This window comes from Capricornis sumatraensis, chromosome 14, assembly GCF_032405125.1.
Source record: "Capricornis sumatraensis isolate serow.1 chromosome 14, serow.2, whole genome shotgun sequence".
NCBI lineage: Eukaryota > Metazoa > Chordata > Mammalia > Artiodactyla > Bovidae > Capricornis > Capricornis sumatraensis.
The window spans coordinates 14,371,618-14,386,444 of record NC_091082.1 but is presented as its reverse complement, the minus strand read 5'-3'; the positions used below and the strand labels follow the sequence as shown (position 1 = coordinate 14,386,444).

The window sequence follows — 14,827 nt, the reverse complement described above, 5'->3', positions numbered from 1 at the left end:
AAATTGATAACAGATAACAAAAAGCAAAGATTAAAAATCTAGAGTAGAGGTTAAATTCTGAAAAATGAAACATTAAAAATACAAAACCAATCACAAATTATAAAAAATACATATGTGAAATTTGCTTTAAAAAATAGGGTCTTTTTTGCAAGGTAATAATAGGTTATAAAAATGAAAATTAAAGGAATAATAAAGAACTGAAAAATTTAAAAAATGATAATATATCAGGAATTTCTCTGGAGCTCTTGAGGGCAGTGTGGGGTCAGTTCAGTTTCACATAGTTCCTTGTTACAACTTATACTTCTTTTCAAGGTCTACAGGCCCCTTCCAGTGCTTGGTCAATGCTAACTGCAGGGTTTCAATCTGTTCTGCCTATCACTTCGCAAGCAGTTCCCTGTTATTTGTTTATTTTGGCCTCCTCTGTTTGCAAGTCTCTTCAGTGTCTAATTTCCACCCTGACACAAGGGAGTGAGGTGGCCACTTAGACTCACTTGTTCAGTAGTGCTGTGGGGAGGGAGGACTACTGCAAACAAATATCACTGGCATGTGTGGGCGGTGCTCACAGTGTATGGACCACACTGGGTTGCCCTAGCTCATGGTACCTGCACTTTCCCTGTCTACACTGCTCAGACTCCAGGTTGCTTGGAAGGGGAACTTTCAGGTAACCAGGTGCTTGGCAAGCACACTGTCCCAGGTGTTCAGTGCGTCTTATCACCTCTCTGGTCCCAGTCTCTTGGTTTACTGGGTGCGCTGCAAGAGCGCTATCTCAGGTGTGCCGTGTGTCTCCCCTGAGGGGCTGATCTCAGGTTGCAACCATCCTGGCAGATGTCAACCGACCAATATCCCAGGAAGACATGGTTAGCAAGTGGGAGCCTGCTCCCAGTTTGGTGGAGGATGCCGTCTCTGGGGCCAAAATTGCCCCTTGCCTTCTGGCTCTGGCTGTCACCTGCCTGCCTCTCTGCCTCCAGTGGGGCAGGGGGTGGGGGGTGGCGGGGAAGGAGCTGGTCTGCAGCCTGCTAGCTCTCCTTTGGCATTCGCTCAATCCTTTGTTCTGTGAGCAGGCCAGGATGTGGCTTAGGTTAGAGCTTTTCTTTCTCTCTCTCTCTCTTTTTCCCTCTCTCTCTCTGTCCCACAGTTTGTGCTGCTTTCTTATGTTAGCTCCCTCAGATTGCCCTCAGGGCATTCAGGACTTGTCCTTAACCCCAAGTAATGCAACAGTGCCTCCCCCACTTGCTGGTGGCAGATGTGAGTGTTTGAGATATTTCTCCACTTGGAGTTGTGGTTAAGGCACGTATTCTGTGTGTGTGTGTGTGTGTTTCCCCCTCCCTGTTGTGTTGCCTTCTTCCTGGTGCCTCAGATGATAAAGCATCTGCCCGCAATGCAGGAGACCTGGGTTCGATCCCTGGGTAGGGAGCATCCCGTGGAGAAGGAAATGCAACCCATTCCAGTATTCTTGCCTGGAGAATCCCATGGACGGAGAAGCCTAGTAGGTTACAGTCCACGGGGTCGCAAAGAGTTGGACACGACTGAGCGACTTCACCTTACCTTACCTTACCTTAGAGTATTTTTAATTTCAGTAATTGTGTTAGTCATCTTTGTTTGTTTATTCTTTATTTCTTCTATATCCTTGGTAATTGTGTTAGTTGTGTTGATTGCTTCTTGGCATTTTATGCATTCTATTTTCAAGGTTTTGGAACATCTTTACCATCATTATTCCGAATTTTTATCAGGTATTTGAACTACTTCCTCTTAGGGTTTATTTTATTTTATTTTTTTTAGGTCTTGTGTGCTTCTAGTTTGTTCCTTCATATGAGCAATATTTTTTTACCTTTGTTTTTTTTTCATTTTTTCATTATTACATTTGATGTCTCCTCTTCTCAGGCTTTCATGTCGAGTTCCTCCTTCCTTTTGGTTTCTGCCCTTGCTGTGTAAGGTTGTGTCACTGGTTTTGTGTAGGCTTCTTTTGGGTGTGGCTTTTGTTTGTACTCTGGTGAAAGGAGGTAAGTTTTCTTTTTTTTCTCCCCTCTGATGGGCAGGGCTATATGAGGTAGCAGTCGTGTTTGCTAATGACTGGGTTTGTGTTTTTATCTTTTTTTTTTTTTTTTTTTGGTGAGGCATCCTACACTGGGTGCTGCTGGCAGTTGGGTGATGCCAGGTGTATACAGGTGGAGGCTTTTATGGGAATTCTCACTAATAAATACTGCCTGGGGTTAGGAGTTTTACAGCAGTCTAGAGTCTTGTCAGTGCTCCCACTTCAAAGGTTCTGGGCCTGATCTCTAGCCAGGGAAGTGAGATTCCACAGGTGGTTTGTAATGGCATTAAAGGGGATAAAACAAACACACTAAAACAAGAAACAAACTACAAACCTCAGACAAATATTAGATACAAAATCAGGCAAGTACTAACAAAAAAGTGGGAAATATACACACATGTATACACACATAAACAAAACCAAAACAGTGGGGAAAAAAAAAAAGTAGAAGAGATTGATCCAGTGAGCAAAGTAAATTAAGAATGATATCAATTAGTTATTAACTAATCTGACTAAAAGTGTAAACTGGAAAACAAATTCAGAGCCATATGTCAACTGGGGAATAAAACAACTAAAGCAAAACAGACTAATAAACATAGTGAGGAAATGCAAGAAAAAGAAAAAAAAGAAAGAAATGCTAGAAAAGCAAATTTAAATAGGGATAGATAAAGAAGTTTTACATATATTAAAGAAAAACAAGCAACAGAAAAAGAATAAGAAAAGCAAGCAAAAGAATATATGTGGAAAAATAGTGATAATAATTTTTTTAAAAAAACTTTGAAAATTAAAGAGGAATACAACCCTCAAACCCACAAAAGACCAATGTAGAGGCAGAAGTATTTAAAGGAAATTAAATGTGTGGTTAAAAAAATGTCTCAAAAGTGTAAATAGATTTAATTGTAGTATTAAAATCAACAGCTACAACAACAGAGAGCAAAAAACAAGCAAAAATTTAAAACCCCAGTAGCAACTTCTAAATAAATTAAAATATAAGAATAATAAATATTTTTCTTGGATCAGCTGTCAGCATCCTTTTCCTCAATGTCAGTCACAGCCCACCTCACCTCCCTAGGTTGCCCTCCAGTTCTGGGCTGGTCTCTTACCTGTTGTGGCCACAGCTCACACTCTAATCTGGTCCTACTCTTGCATGTTCTTGCTCTAATGTCCACATCTGCCAGTGCTAGTGTGTTTTCTTTTCCAGGAACTCCCATTGTCCTTTATATATTCCATAGATACAAAGTCTCCCAGTTGATCATGTGATTTCAATCTTCAGCTTATACCACTGATGGGAATGTTTTGGTTCTATTCCTTAGCCACCTGCCCCTGGATTTCACTTGTGGTTTTATCTCCACCTTTGCATGTGAGTCGTCCACAGGTGTTTACTCCTGAGGCTCCCCTGGAGGACTTGGGTGTCCCCCAGGGAGGACCGAATGTGGAGGTGGTGCAGTTGCTTGGTTTGCAGGGACCCTGGCAGTACCAGGTACTAAGGGGAGCCACTGGCTAGGACAGCAGGAAATATGATGCCCTTAGTGTTTTTTTGTAGCATCTGCTTGATCTGTCCTTGTGGGACTGAGCTAGGGAGTGACACAGGAGCTTGGATAATGGGGACCATGGCAATGCCGGATACATAGTTGTGGCTATTGTCACCGGTGATATGTGACTAATAGGGATTTTGCGAGCTTCTGACAGCTCTGCCCAATGAGGATTGAGCATGGAGGTGACACAGCTGCTTGAATTATGGGAACCCTGGCAGTGCCAAGCGTGCAGGGAAACCAACTGACTCAGCTGCAGAAGCAGTGGTCCTATTAGAGTCTTTTCCTAGCTTCTGGCACCTGGCCATCAGAGGGCCTCTTTGGCTGGTCCTTCTCAGTTGCTTGACCCCTTCAGGCACTTACAGGCCCCCCAGTTGGGGTCATTGTCTGTTGTTCTTCGCATCAGGGACTTAAAGATTACCCTGGCTGGCGTCCTTCTGTGTTGTTTTGCACGTCAGGTCCTTAGAAGCCACCCTCCCTGTGTTGTTTCAGCTGTCTGGTGCTGATATGTGCAGAGAGAGAGGCTATAGAGATGGCTCCATCCTCTGTGTGTGACTCAGCAGTATCACACTGCCTCCAGGTTAGCTGGCTTTCCTTCATAAGCATGGTCTCCTCTCTCAGGTTCCCTCACACGATCTCCCTTCAGTCAACAGCAGACCTTGCCCTGGGATTGCTTTCCAATCTCTATGTTCCAGGTCCAACCTGAAGTACTTTCTAGGAGACTTGCATCCCTGTCTGGTGTTGGTACAGCTGTGGCAAGGATTGTCTGTGTGATCCTCATTCCATTCAGACTCTCACTGGTCAGCTGCTTCACTCTCCAACAGTCTCAGTGCTTCACCTTTGTTGCAAACATTTGCCCTCCCTTGCAGCTCTGTCCCTGCTTCAGTTCCCGACCCCAGATGCAGATCCAGTTCTACTCACTCTCCTCTTTTTTTGCCCTCCTTCCTTTGTCCTGCTGAGTGTTGCCTGGTTCTGTATATTCTATTCCCGTGGTCAGGTTCTCAGCTGGCTTCTGCAAGATCTTCTGTGTCTGGAGGTGTATTCCTGATGTATCCGTGGAGAGAGATGACCTCCACGTGCACCTACTATTCTCCATCGTGGATCTCAGTATGGTATAGAGCCCACACTTCACTCCAAGTCAGGATTGCTGTGGGCGGTTGTTGAATTCTGTTGTTGGGTCAGGATAAAAAGCAATGGATATCTTGCTCTTCTCATTTGAACATACTTCTCAGTTGATCATTTTTCTTGATTCTCTCTGTTGATATCTGTGCATTAGACTAAATATCCACTTGTCCTTCACAGATTGGCCTCAGAATTAGAGCCTTTCCAGAATTCAGCCATTTCAGTCAGCCTGGCCAGAATTTTGGTTACCTCTCTAACCTCTCTGCTCATCCAAACTTCTGTGTTTGTAGTCAGCCTCCTCCAGGAGTCCAGAGTATGCAGTGATCTACAAGTCAGAATACTTGGTGGAACAGGCAATTGGAGTTTATCACCTAGCTCACTCTGCACTGACCTGGGGAAAGGAGCTGTGGTTAATGCCTGCATGCTACTTCAAACTCTGTGTCTTCTGCACCATGATTTAGCTCTCTGTAGTGCCCAGGCACAGATGCAAATGTTGGGTTTCATCAGCTCTCAGGGACAGGTTAGTTAGAAGCCAACTCCTCAGGCAGAGCGGGAAAAGATGAAGGTCCACATGTGCCTTCTGACTCCTTCCATGGAGAAACTGGGAGTTGTTCACTCTCCATTAAGCTAGGGGAAGACCTGTGAGAAGTGCTGGTACAGATTCATAACTGCCACTTCATTTCTATGATCCCAGGAAATTGGAAATCCTAGGCCTCCCAAAGGCAGGTAAATTGGAAGCTGGACCCTGGACTAGCATTAGCAAAATCAGAGACCTAGATGGTGGATCAAACTCTTTGCTCCTCCAGGAGAAGCTGGGAGTTGAGTGTTCCCTTCAAACTGTATGGTCCTCTGCTGCATGGATCTTATTGCAGAAATGTGTCTTAGTTTTCCCTCCCACTTAGGATTTTGGCATTTTCTCACTTGCCTTGAATGCAGAACTTCTCATCTACTGTTTCTATTTTGAATAGAAGGAGGTGATACACACATAGTTGTTAATTCAGTGTGTCTGTGGAGGGAAGGAGAGGTCAAGGTGGCCTATTCCACTCTCTTACTAATGTCACTGCAGTGTTTCCAAATTATATGTGCTGGGCTTGTTTGCTTTTCTATTTTCAGTTTTAAGGAAAAGCAATGATTGATTTTCAGTCTTTATCATTACTATTATTGCTATGTAATTTTAAAATTCCCCTCAGCACACTTTTGTGTCATCTCATAAATCATATAAAACTTTACTTATCATGGTTTTATTTTCATTCAATTCAAAATATTCAAAGTTTTCTCTTTTGATTTCTTCTTTATCCGTGAAGTACTATAAAAAATTGTCTGAATTCTATGAAGATATTTATTAGGTGACAGAATTGTACTTTCCCAAATTTAGATATTCATGGTTTGAAGGATCAACATTTGTCCTTAGTAAAATGAATGGATATATTGATCTTTGTCATCTTCATTGAACTCCATGTACTGATATGGCTTTAAGCACTCAGTTTTGATGACAGCATTTCAAATTCTCAGAGGCAAAGGCTGGGGTAACTATGGTGGAAGATTCTGTGATCGCCACCTGATCTGTATTCTGGGTTGTGTAAGAGATCCAGACTAGACAATACTTTCAACAAGTCCCAGGAAAGGAAACCGATTGCTAAAAGATTTCTGACATGCTGTGGGATTCCAGATCCTTTAGACAAACAGATTTCTAATAATTTCCTAGAAGGGATTCAGAGTATTTTAAATCTTGCTTTGCTCTAGAAAATAGAAATCAAGTGTTTTAGTTTAATATCTTTGGAAACTCATACTTTTTTTTTTCTCTTACACAGGACCTTAAATTATTAGAAGTTTTCTTGGTTTATAGTCATAAACGACTTCCCTTTTTTGTATCATTACCTTATTTGGGTCCTTATGAAATGTGTATCAAATATATGCTTACCTTTTCTTTATGCTTTCTCCCTTTTAGAAACATGTTCAAAATCTGAAATAAGAATTGAGAATGGATTTTTGTCTGAATCTACCTTTACGTATCCCCTAAATAAACAAACAGAATATAAGTGTAAACCAGGATATGTAACAGCAGATGGTAAGACATCAGGGTTAATTACATGTCTGCAAAATGGATGGTCAGCTCAACCTGTATGCATTAGTAAGTAATTCATTATCTTAGTATTCTTATCCTGATGATAACTATACAGAAGTATTCTTTAACTTTGTTTTTTTTTTTTTCCTTTTTTCTTTTTTCTTTTTTTTTTTTTTTTTTGCTGGGGCAGGATCATATGAAGTGTTTTGTGGTTCCATGGCTGTATTTGAAAAAATCAATAACAATGCTTTGAAATATGTTTTTCTTTTTTTTTGCCTTTAATGATTTAATTACTAGTGGAGTAGAATACCATTGTACTATTTAGTTCAACGTTTTGTCACTTTAAAACATCCTGTGACTAAGCTTATTTTGCTAAGAGCTTTACCTCTCTTCCCAGGATAAATTCATTTATTTTAAACTGAGTTCTTTATGCTGATTGCATCTGCTTTTATTTTAGGAGACTGTTAAGCCAGAGTCTCTGCTCCTAAGCCTAAAAGTTATGTTTTTAAGCAAAGATGTGAGGCCATGGCCTCATAAACTTCAAATAATATGATATATAATTCATATGTTTGAATCTCTAGGATAGATATCCTTGTGAAAAATTCTTAGGAAATCTTCATAAACATCTAGTTAGTGGAGACAGAGAAACACTTCTAGACAGGACCAAATTCTGCTGTGCTGAAGGTTTTTCTTGTAGCAACACATAGATGTTTATGAAGATATTCTAAGAACAATGAATGAGTTTGTCTTATTCATCCCAAAACTACACAGTGATATTTTTGAAGTGATATTTTACATTTTCACTTTAAGTAAAGTAGGTATTTATAATATCCCTTTCTACTTTTGCATTGTATTTCTTCCAGTGTCTATATTTGCTATAAGCACTAAACCCTCAAAATGAAAAAAGATGCACATATCAAACTTATTTTATTTTAATATATGACACTTTTCCATTTTAACAATCTTTTATGAAAAGTGTCTCTATTATATTTTACTAGTATAATTTTGCTTTAACACATTATGAAAATTTGAAGTAAATTATTTAAACTATTAACATCAGTCTATGGTGTTAGTGAAAACAGATTAATTGTTAACATGTTTTCTTGTAAATAGCTATAAATGAAGAATTATGTCTGTATTCAACCTTGATAAGTATAAAAGAATATACAACCATTAGAAATATAGTTGGAAAAGGAAAATCAGCATGTGGATTTTAAAAATTTTATAGCATCTTTAAAAAATTAACTTGCCTTTTGAAAATTACTTTTTTTCAATGAAGTTTTCTCTGGCAAATATGTCACAACTGCTGATTAATTTGGCATATTAATTCAGAAAATGCTGTTATGAAAATAGTACAATACTTCTGTAATGGCTTATTTTAATACTAGCATTGGAAAAAATGCATAAGTACAGCAACTGAGGAACATGTTCTTAAAGTAAATAATTCAGGAACATTAAGTGTTGAGAAAAATGTTGCAAGAAATATACTTGTTTTCTCTTTGAGTAATTATTTCAGGACAGTGATATATCACTGGCATTCTTGGCTAATATTTTATGATTAGTACATACTAATTGGTGAAGCCCTTTTCCCTTGAGATGAAACTCAATCAAATTGCCCACTAAATAGTATTAGAAATGAAATCACTATCCCATTATCCCTTAGAGTCCTGTGACAGGCCAGTATTTGAGAAGGCCGAAGTCAAAAGTGATGGCATGTGGTTCAAGCTGAATGACAGCCTGGACTACGAATGTCTTGATGGGTATGAGACTCGAGATGGACGCATCACAGGCTCCATAGTATGTGGTCAAGACGGCTGGTCCGATAAAGCTGCATGCTATGGTAAGTGCTCTTTTCCAGATATTCTTTCCTTCAAGATAAGCAAAATTTAACAGTAATTGTCAGAAGTGTTTTATTTTTACCAAATTACACTGATCTAGAATCATCTTTAAGAAACGATGCTTCCTTCTACTTTAATGTAAACTGGAAGGAGGGGAAGTTTTAAAATCCGACGACTCACTCAATACCAAAATGACAGGGACTTGCAACCTGTTCAAGTATTTGCTCCTGAGTTTCTGCTTATACCTCCTACCTTGAATGTTAAATTCTGTAGGTTTTGACAGGTGATTTTATTTTCTGACTAACAAGTTCTGAGGACAATGACATGGATCTCTTTTATTTTGCCAATCAGACGTGTTTTTTTCCAGGGTTGGAAATAGGGCTTCAGTCTCTGGTAAGCTGAGTGGATGTTGAGTGTCTCAAGTCAAGGGAAGAGTTATGTGCAAACTTTGGCAGCAAAGTAATATTTGGAAAATATGAAGGTGGGCGTATTCTACTGAATGAGAGAGAATTTTATGAGCTGAAGCTGATATGAGGCAAAAGAAAAAGGAGCTGGGTTATTTCAAGGCATATTAACATTGATTGATTTTATGATTCATGAAAACGCATAGGGAATTTTAAGAAAAGGGATGATATAATTTTATTTGGATTTTTGAAGGCTGTTTGTGGATTTTTCTGTATGCTGTGCTTATGATGGACAAGAGAAGATTCAAGAAACCATGTGGGGTGAAAAAGTGTGGGGATTAGATAAATTCTTAGCTGAAGTGATTCTGACCAGAGAATAAATTTGGGATATATTTTGCTGGTAATAAATGCATGTAAAGTTGCTAAATGTTGATTGTCAGAAAGAGCAAAAGTTGAAAGGACTCATGTTTTGAATACCATATTTTCATAAGCAGGCAAGCAAATGGAAATGACTTTGTACGTGGTACTGGCAGGAGAAAGCACACTCTCGCAAGAGCATCACAACTTTGACCTGAACACATTGTGGTTGGGCCAATGGGGACCATAAACATAAGATACATCAATTGTAGTGCTGAATGCATAGATTTAACCAGGAGATACACACATGAGATTCAGTTCAGTTCAGTTCAGTCCCTCAGTCGTGTCCGACTTTTTGCGACCCCATGAATCGCAGCACACCAGGCCTCCCTGTCCATCACCAACTCCCGGAGTTCACTCAGATTCACATCCATTGAGTTAGTGATGCCATCCAGCCATCTCATCCTCTGCTGTCCCCTTCTCCTCCTGCCCCCAATCCCTCCCAGCATCAGTCTTTTCCAATGAGTCAACTCTTTGCATGAGGTGGCCAAAGTACTGGAGTTTCAGCTTTAGCATCATTCCTTCCAAAGAAATCCCAGGGCTGATCTCCTTCAGAGTGAACTGGTTGGATCTCCTTGCAGTCCAAGGGACTCTCAAGAGTCTTCCCCAACACCACAGTTCAAAAGCATCAATTCTTCGGCGCTCAGCCTTCTTCACAGTCCAACTCTCACATCCATACATGACTAATGGAAAAACCATAGACTGATTATCACTCTCTAAATGATGACATCAGATTAGAAAAGAATGTAGAATGAAAATAGAAGAAAGCTCAAGAATGAGTCCTGAAGCTTCCAACTCTGAGGTGTCTGACAGAAGAAGAATAGATGGCAAAGTGGACAGAAAGAAAGGAGGACCCAGAGAGTTTAGGAGAACACATGTCAGAATGAATGTTGCGTAGATTGGATGGAAGAAAATGATTTAAGAACAAGGGATAATAAATTGACTAATAGTAATTCCTATGGAATCAGCCTGAAATGGTTCTATATCCAAGTCCACCATTTGCTAAGTATGAATCTAAGGGCAACAACCTTTTTGAAGATTTGTTCACTCCTCTGAATCTGTAAAAAGATTTAATATTTACAAATGTTCTAATATTTCAGAATATCTTTTAGCTATTAAAATAAAATATTCATATACACTTGTCATAATGCCTGCCATACAGTTTAGTCAAGGAACTTGTAAACTAATTACATTAGAATAGTTACACTAATGAATACTTCTAATTCAGTTAATAAGCCAGGTTAAAAGACTAAAAATATGATGCCAACATTAATTGTGAGAGAGACAGTTTAAGATGGTGTAGACAGGGAAAAACCTACTTAGAATCTGCTAAATAAATTGTTAATAAGAAATGCAATATAGCTTGTGGACATAACTCTGAAAAGGCTTGGTTGTAACAGAGAACAAGAGGTTCAGGATAGAGATTTCAGATAGACACACAGGGGTAGCTTGTTAGAGGAACAAGCCAGGCTTGTTCAACAGTGTCCACAGCCCAGGTAATTTCACTTTCAGGCTGTCAGCAAGCACCTAATATGTGCCAGAAGTTACCTAAGAGTAATTGTGAAGAATACAGTGGAGGAAGGTGATATGTCTTTCAAGAGCTTTCATGCCAGTATGAAAGAAAAAAAGATGAACTAAGGCAAATAATGAACCAAAAAGTAAAAATATTTCTATTATATTGTTCCAATAAGTGTATTCTAAGAACAAAAGAATCCAAGTGCTTAGAAAGTAGGAGGGACTGCTGGTCAAGTTTATGTAGGAAGACGTCTATGCAAAGAAAGCCTGGAAACCATTCATCAGCAGAGACACACGCCTTTGCAGCAGCCGAGACAGCAAAGCAATTGGCTTATTTTAAAAAGATCAGATGGTAAAGAATCTGCCTGCGATGCAGGAGACTTGGGTTCAATCTATTCTATTCTTCTGTTCATGGACATTTAAGTTGATTCCAGGTCCTGGCTGTTTTGAATAAAATAGATAACTAATGAGAACTTACTGTGTGTCATAGGGACCTCCACTCAATGCTGTCTGGTGACTTAAATGGGAGGGAAATAATTTTTTATTTTTTATTTTTACTTTTTTTTATTTTTATTTTTTTTTAATTTTAAAATCTTTAATTCTTACATGTGTTCCCAAACATGAACCCCCCTCCCACCTCCCTCCCCATAACATCTCTGTGGGTCATCCCCATGCACCAGCCCCAAGCATGCTGTATCCTGCGTCAGACATAGACTGGCGATTCAATTCTTACATGATAGTATACATGATAGACTGCCATTCTCCCAAATCATCCCACCCTCTCCCTCTCCCTCTGAGTCCAAAAGTCCGTTATACACAGCTGTGTCTTTTTTCCTGTCTTGCATACAGGGTCGTCATTGCTATCTTCAAAAGGGATATATATTTATGCATATATATATATTCATGGAACTGATTCATTTTGATGTACAGCAGAAGTTAACCCAACAATGTAAAACCACTACATTCCAATAAAAACTAATGAAAAAACAAAAAAATTAAATTATATAGATGTGTTAATATAAGTAAATAGTAAAAATAAAGATTTTACTCCAAAAAAGTAAGCTTATAAGTTCTTCATTATGACATTTTTGTCTTTCATTTTCTTTAATAATCCATTTGTCTTCAGGTTCTTTTAAATGAAACCTCTACTGAGTTTTATGATACCTTGTGAAATTCAAGATGTGAATAGAATATGCATCACTCTGCATTATTCATCTCATAATTTGTTGCATGTTATTTTAGACCATTTGGCAATTTTTTTCATGAACAAGACTTACAGCACAATAAAGCTCCCTGTCTAGTCCTAAGTGTTACAATTAAAAGTACACCTGTGGCGGATTCATGTTGATGTATGGCAAAACCAATACAATATTGTAAAGTAATTAACCTCCAATTAAAATAAATAAATTTTAAAAAAGAATCTTAAAAAAAAAGAAAATAATGAATAAAAAAATCACACAAATTAAAAACAATAAAAAATAGTAGCTAGGGCCCCAGATCACTTATAAGAAATGCTGCATCACCATTATTCTTGCTAAGGAGCAGGCAGATATGTTATTTAATTCAGTTTCTCCTGATTCCCAGATATATGAGTGATGGTCTGTTAATCAATTATAGATAAGTCTACAGGCATATTTCTAAATAAGAGGAGAAGGAGTACACAACATGAAAGAGAAATGTGAAACTTTGACAACTCTTCACCAGACATTCCAATGCAACACTTGTCTTCTCATTAACAACTAAACTCTTTCTAAAAGTGGTCCTAAAGCTAAATGTTTGAATATTTATACGCAGTTATTTTTCATAATTTATGGGTGCAATTGTGAAAGTTTTAGCATGCAAAATAATTGTAATATTGGATCCGAGCCATTATATTAAATTCACATTATCTAACACCTATTGTAGTAGATGCCTGCATGCCTCCATGCCTGCATGCTAAGTCTCTTCAGTCATGTGCTGCCTCCCCATTGACTGTAGCCCACCCAGCTTCTCGGTCCTTGGAATTTTCCAAGCAAGAATACTGGAATAGGTTGCCATGCCCTCCTCCAGAGGGTCATCCAAACCCTAGGATCGAACCTGCCTGTACTACTATATCTCCTGCATGGGCAGGTGGGTTCATTCTTTACCACTAGCACCAACTGAGATGGCCATTGTATTAGACACATACTCCTAATTAACAAATTTTCTAAAAAACATATTGGCTTAAGACCACACACCTCCATATTCTTAGAATTTCTGTCGCTCAGAATGAGGAAAGGGCCTCACTGGCTAATTCTGAGTCACTCTGTTTGGGTGGCAACTTGGTAATAGCCTGGGATGCTGTCACCTGGCTGCTCAGCTGGGCTGGAGGCTTTGCTTCCAAGCTGGCTCACTCTCCTGGCTTTTGGGCGAGGCCTCAGCGCCTGACCACGTGGGCATCTCTGCAGCTAGCTCGTGAGACAGCTAGCTTTCTTCAGGGCCAGTGACCCCAGACAGGGAGGAGGAAGCCTCCACAGCAGGTATGAGTTTGTCACACTGTCACATCAGTCATGTGTAATCATGAGAAATTGTCACTAAGTCCTGCACACTCAGTAGTGAGGACTCAAGCTTTAATATTTGGAGAGAGGAGTGTGGAAGGTGTTGTGGACTTTCCTAAAACCATCACATATAGAAAAACGTCAGGTCAACTGAACACAGTATTTTCTGGGGCTGCTTCGTTTAGTCCTCAACTACTTTCCTGCCTCTAAAGTAACAATTCTCTTTTTTCTAACGGTATTTTGTAAAATTATAGCATACTTAAACAGGATATATAAGTGAATACAATTAAGTGTTGTATAACAACAGTAAGGCCAAGGGATGAGTTCTATGAGTAGAAACATCCAATAGATTTTCCATACTAGAGGTACTTCATGTAAATCCTGTGAGAGATACAGAGGCTTTACAAGTATATCTGTATCATTAATATGTATTTTAATCATAAACTAAGGATAAATAATATGGAATGTTGATTTTCATTTCCAACAAACATGTGTACTAGCTTTCATTTTTATTCTTATGTGATATATTTGAATACTAATTTATTCTCATGTAAATTCTATAAGATTAATTTTAATGTACTATTTTCCCAAATTTGTGTTGTATTTCTTTCATATTAATTTTATGATCCTTAGGACAATGTATCTTCAATTATTTGGAAAATGGATATAACCCACATCATGAAGAAAAATATTTACAGGGTGAAACTGTAAGAGTCCACTGCTATGAAGGCTACAGTCTTCAAAATGATCAGAACACAATGAACTGCACAGAGAGTGGCTGGTCTCCTCCTCCTAGATGCATCCGTGTCAGTGAGTGAACTGGGCTGAGATCCCAGGGTGTTCATAATTTTCTAAGACTCAGCTGTATTATCCACTCAAAAAGTTTATATCAAATTCTTGTTTTGCCAAAAGACCAATTTAATTTTGTTTACAAGTGTCTATGAGTGTACCTATGGACTTCCTGATAAGTATATAACAAAATACATGTACCTATTGATAGACATTAGTCAAAAAAATAGGAAAAGATTCACAAAGAGGAAACCTGTAATAACAGAGTGAGGTCAGAAAGATGGCAGGAGTCTCACTGTCTCTCCTGATATAAATGCAGACTTTGACCATCATTTGTGGATAAGAGGATCTTTGTGGGGGTCCAGGAGTCTAGCAGGGAAATGACAGCATGCTGCTAGAGCACAAAGATTGAAGTCTGGATTTCTCAGTGAGGGTTATAGCAGTAGCCTCATTTAGCCCCTGAGGTGGCACTGCTTAGTGCCAAGACAGACCCCTCAGCACAGGATTTTACCTGTGGGGAAAATAAGAGCATGTAAGCAAGGGCGGCGTCCTCACCTTCCAGCCCTCTTCTCTCTCCCCTTATCCAGGACACTGGGG

At 39.0% G+C, this 14,827-nt stretch overlaps 1 protein-coding gene across 1 annotated transcript in view; it reads left to right on the top strand.

Annotated features, from left to right (window-relative positions):
• The window catches only part of LOC138090498 (complement factor H-related protein 3-like), a 64,082-nt gene that overhangs the window by 23,062 nt on the left and 26,193 nt on the right, over positions 1-14,827 (top strand). The window contains exon 4 of the mRNA XM_068986122.1: positions 6,635-6,817. Within this exon, the coding sequence (XP_068842223.1) occupies positions 6,635-6,817 (183 nt within the window). The remainder of the gene's footprint in view (positions 1-6,634; positions 6,818-14,827) is intronic.